Source organism: Phyllostomus discolor, chromosome 10 (genome assembly GCF_004126475.2).
Source record: "Phyllostomus discolor isolate MPI-MPIP mPhyDis1 chromosome 10, mPhyDis1.pri.v3, whole genome shotgun sequence".
Classification (NCBI taxonomy): Eukaryota; Metazoa; Chordata; class Mammalia; order Chiroptera; family Phyllostomidae; genus Phyllostomus; species Phyllostomus discolor.
This window is the reverse complement of record NC_040912.2, coordinates 5,337,621-5,340,816: the sequence shown is the minus strand read 5'-3', so window position 1 is coordinate 5,340,816 and position 3,196 is coordinate 5,337,621. Positions and strand designations below refer to the sequence as shown.

General features: G+C 43.0%; 1 protein-coding gene across 1 annotated transcript; it reads left to right on the top strand.

The window, feature by feature from the left end:
- Positions 1–442: 442 nt before the first annotated feature.
- On the top strand, positions 443–2,211 carry GPR141 (G protein-coupled receptor 141). The gene has a single exon (XM_028526206.2). The coding sequence runs from the start codon at positions 818–820 to the stop codon at positions 1,724–1,726; it is 909 nt and encodes a 302-aa protein (XP_028382007.1). The 5' UTR covers positions 443–817; the 3' UTR covers positions 1,727–2,211.
- The last annotated feature ends 985 nt before the right edge of the window (positions 2,212–3,196 follow it).

The window sequence follows — 3,196 nt, the reverse complement described above, 5'->3', positions numbered from 1 at the left end:
CAATGGTTCTCGCTCTTCTTCCTCATCATGGGAAGCTCAGTTCAGAGAGTTTTTTTCTTCCCCTCTATTTAAATAACGGTTTTATTGAGATATAATCCACATACCATAAAATTTGCTGTTTTATAGCACACATTCAGTGGTTTTTAGTATATTCACGGAGTTGTATACAATTTCTCTTATTTGTACATGGGTGAACAAAACATAGTTTATATTGATTGTGATTTCAAATATGTCTGGACTTCCTGCTTTCCTTTCAAATTTGTCTGTTTACCATGTTTTTTTTTTTTAAGATTTTATTTATTTATTTTTAGAGAGGGAAGGGAGGGAGAAAGAGAGAGAGAGAGAGAGAGAGAAACATCAATGTGCGGCTGCTGGGGGTCATGGCCTGCAACCCAGGCATGTACCCTGGCTGGGAAAAAATATTTGTTGTACCTCATGGATTCACATCATCTTGGGATTTTTTCCCAGCGGTGCTTGCAGGGCTAGGATCATGTTTCAGTGTCGGGTGGTCTGCAGTCCAGCTTTCTGCCAACATCTTGAATAAGTACTTATATATGTCTCTATCTCCCTGGGCACCTCTGCATGGGGTCTGTAACCTATCAAAGATTAATAACTAATGACTTACTGTGTTTTCGGTCTAGCGTATACAGACATGCCTATGCCATAGTCTTCATTCTGAAGGCACACAAAGTGCACGTCGTGTACACAGATAAAGGTCAAAATCACACACTGCTGGCACCAGGGAGGCGTGTACCACAATGTCTGGTGGTTTGTCAGTTACACTGGCGCCTTGTCTCTTCCAGGTGACGTCTGAAGCATGAGCGCCCACAATAACACCTCCTGCAGCCTGATGCTGCCACCCTGCTTAACCGGTCTCTACTTCACGGTGCTCATCGGGGGGCTGGCGGGCGTCATCTCCATTCTGTTCCTGCTGGTGAAAATGAACACCCGCTCTGTGACCACCATGGCCGTCGTCAACCTGGTGGTGGTCCACAGTGTCTTCCTGCTGACGGTGCCTTTCCGCCTGACCTACCTCATCCGGAGGACGTGGCTATTCGGGCTGCCCTTCTGTAAGTTCGTGAGCGCCATGGTGCACATCCACATGTACCTCACGTTCCTGTTCTACATGGTGATCCTGGTCATCAGGTACCTGATGTTCTTCAAGCACAAGGACAAGGTGGAGTTCTACAGGAAACTGCACGCCGTGGCCGCCAGTGCTGGCTTGTGGCTGCTGGTGATCGTCATTGTGGTGCCCCTGATTGTTTCTCAGTACGGAAGTGCCGAGATGTATGACAAAAAACAGTGTTTTAATTTCCACAAAGAGCTTGCTCAACCAAACGTCGTAATCATCAACTATTTGATCGTCGTCATTGCCATAGCGGCCACGGTGGTTCTGCTGGTGTTCCAGATCTTCATCATCACGTCGATGGTGCGGAGGCTGCGCCACTCCCTGCTGTCGCACCAGGAGTTCTGGGCCCAGCTGAAAAACCTGTTTTTCATAGGGGTCATCGTTATTTGCTTCCTTCCCTACCAGTTATTTAGGATCTATTACCTGCACACTGTGACGCCCTCGGATACCTGTAACAATGATGTAGCATTTTATAACGAAATCTTCTTGAGTGTCACGGCCATCAGCTGCTTTGATTTGCTGCTCTTTGTGCTCGGGGGAAGCCACTGGTTTAAGCAAAAGATAATTGACCTGTGGAATTGCCTTTTGTGTCGTTAGCCACCAAACACTGTTCTTCAGGCTTACTTCCTTTATCCTGGGGGTGAAAATGGGTCGCGGGAGGTAGGAGGGCAATTCTATTATGTGATTAAAACCATGTCTCGAGGCAGCCAAACGAAAGGGCTGTGACATGCCAGAGCACCCATTGCATTCCAGGCCTGATTTAGCCCCCACCACCTCCAACCGATGCCCACGCAGAGACCAGTCATGCGCAATCCACCTGGAGTTGCAGTGCTGCGTTACTTTTCAACACACAGCGTCTCCTTGGCCTGTCCAGGCACCAGGGCTCTAATGGTGTCTGAGTTTCACTAGTTGGTTTTTGTTTCCTGAGTCAGAAACATGGTGTTTCTTAAGCCCTGTTGTAGTCGGTTCTTGACGTTTCACGTGAAACCCGAGGTAAGCTACCTCTTGCTATGATTCAGCTTGAGAGCACACACTTGACTGTGCTCCCCAGATAAGACGCCCATTCTTCTCTCACACTGACAAAGAACCAGATAAGTGGGGAGGCCAGTAAGAGACTTTTCTAGATTGTCATAACTCTGGCAGGAGGCCACTTATCTCGAAAGCAAGAGAAACAGAACTCCTGGCCTTCTACTCTCACAAGAGTTATCCATTAAAAGGTCAAGTTCAAGGACTTGGATCAACTCCCTCAGCATTTCCAAAAATCATTTACAAACGTACTAAATATATCTAAGTGGTGGTGAGAGTGTAACTAAGAGAATATTCCCGACCAGTGTGCTACCAGGCATTAAAATGAGTTCCCAAGGGAAGTGATTAATTTTTTTTCTCTTCTGTTTTGAAGAATTTCTAGAAGTCACGGTACAAAGTTAATTTGCATTTTCCTTGGAGACAGAAAGCTGTACTGTAATCTTTAGAGTTCTCTTTAACCCTTAAAGTTGTATGTGTTTAAATAAATGAAAACCATATTGTTTAAAATAAAACTTTTGGGAAATATGTAGAAAAATCATGGGACTATGAGATTAGGATGTTAAGTTACTACATAAGCTTGTGGGTTTTCTTCCCTCCTGCCCATATTTCTACTATTTCCCTCAAAGTTTCATAATCTTGAAATTTCCTAAGGAAATGGTCGAGTTTCATATTGAATGCTTCAGAAAGCCTGAAGCAATTCTTGGTAGGAATAGAAGAAATAAATGAATTAAGCTAACTTTTTTTGAGAGAGAGAGATGCATGTTCATGATTTAAAGATTTCTCTTAATTTGTTATACTATATGGACCCATTAAATGCAACAGATGAACAAGAAATTCCCCTGCACATTTCTTTGATCACTAATTTTGATCAGTAATTTTTTACTGAGTCATGGAAATTAATTTTGAAGAAAAAAGGCAACAACCTACTGCATTTAACTTATTCCAAAATTTTTGCCTGTTTTAAATTTTCTTTTATGTATCCTTTTTTATTTTTCAAGTTTTATATATATATATGTATATATGTGTATATATTACATATAT

Coding starts and splice junctions, on each gene's coding strand:
- GPR141 (XM_028526206.2), top strand. CDS start 818: ATGAGCGCCCACAATAACACCTCCTGCAGCCTGATGCTGCCACCCTGC.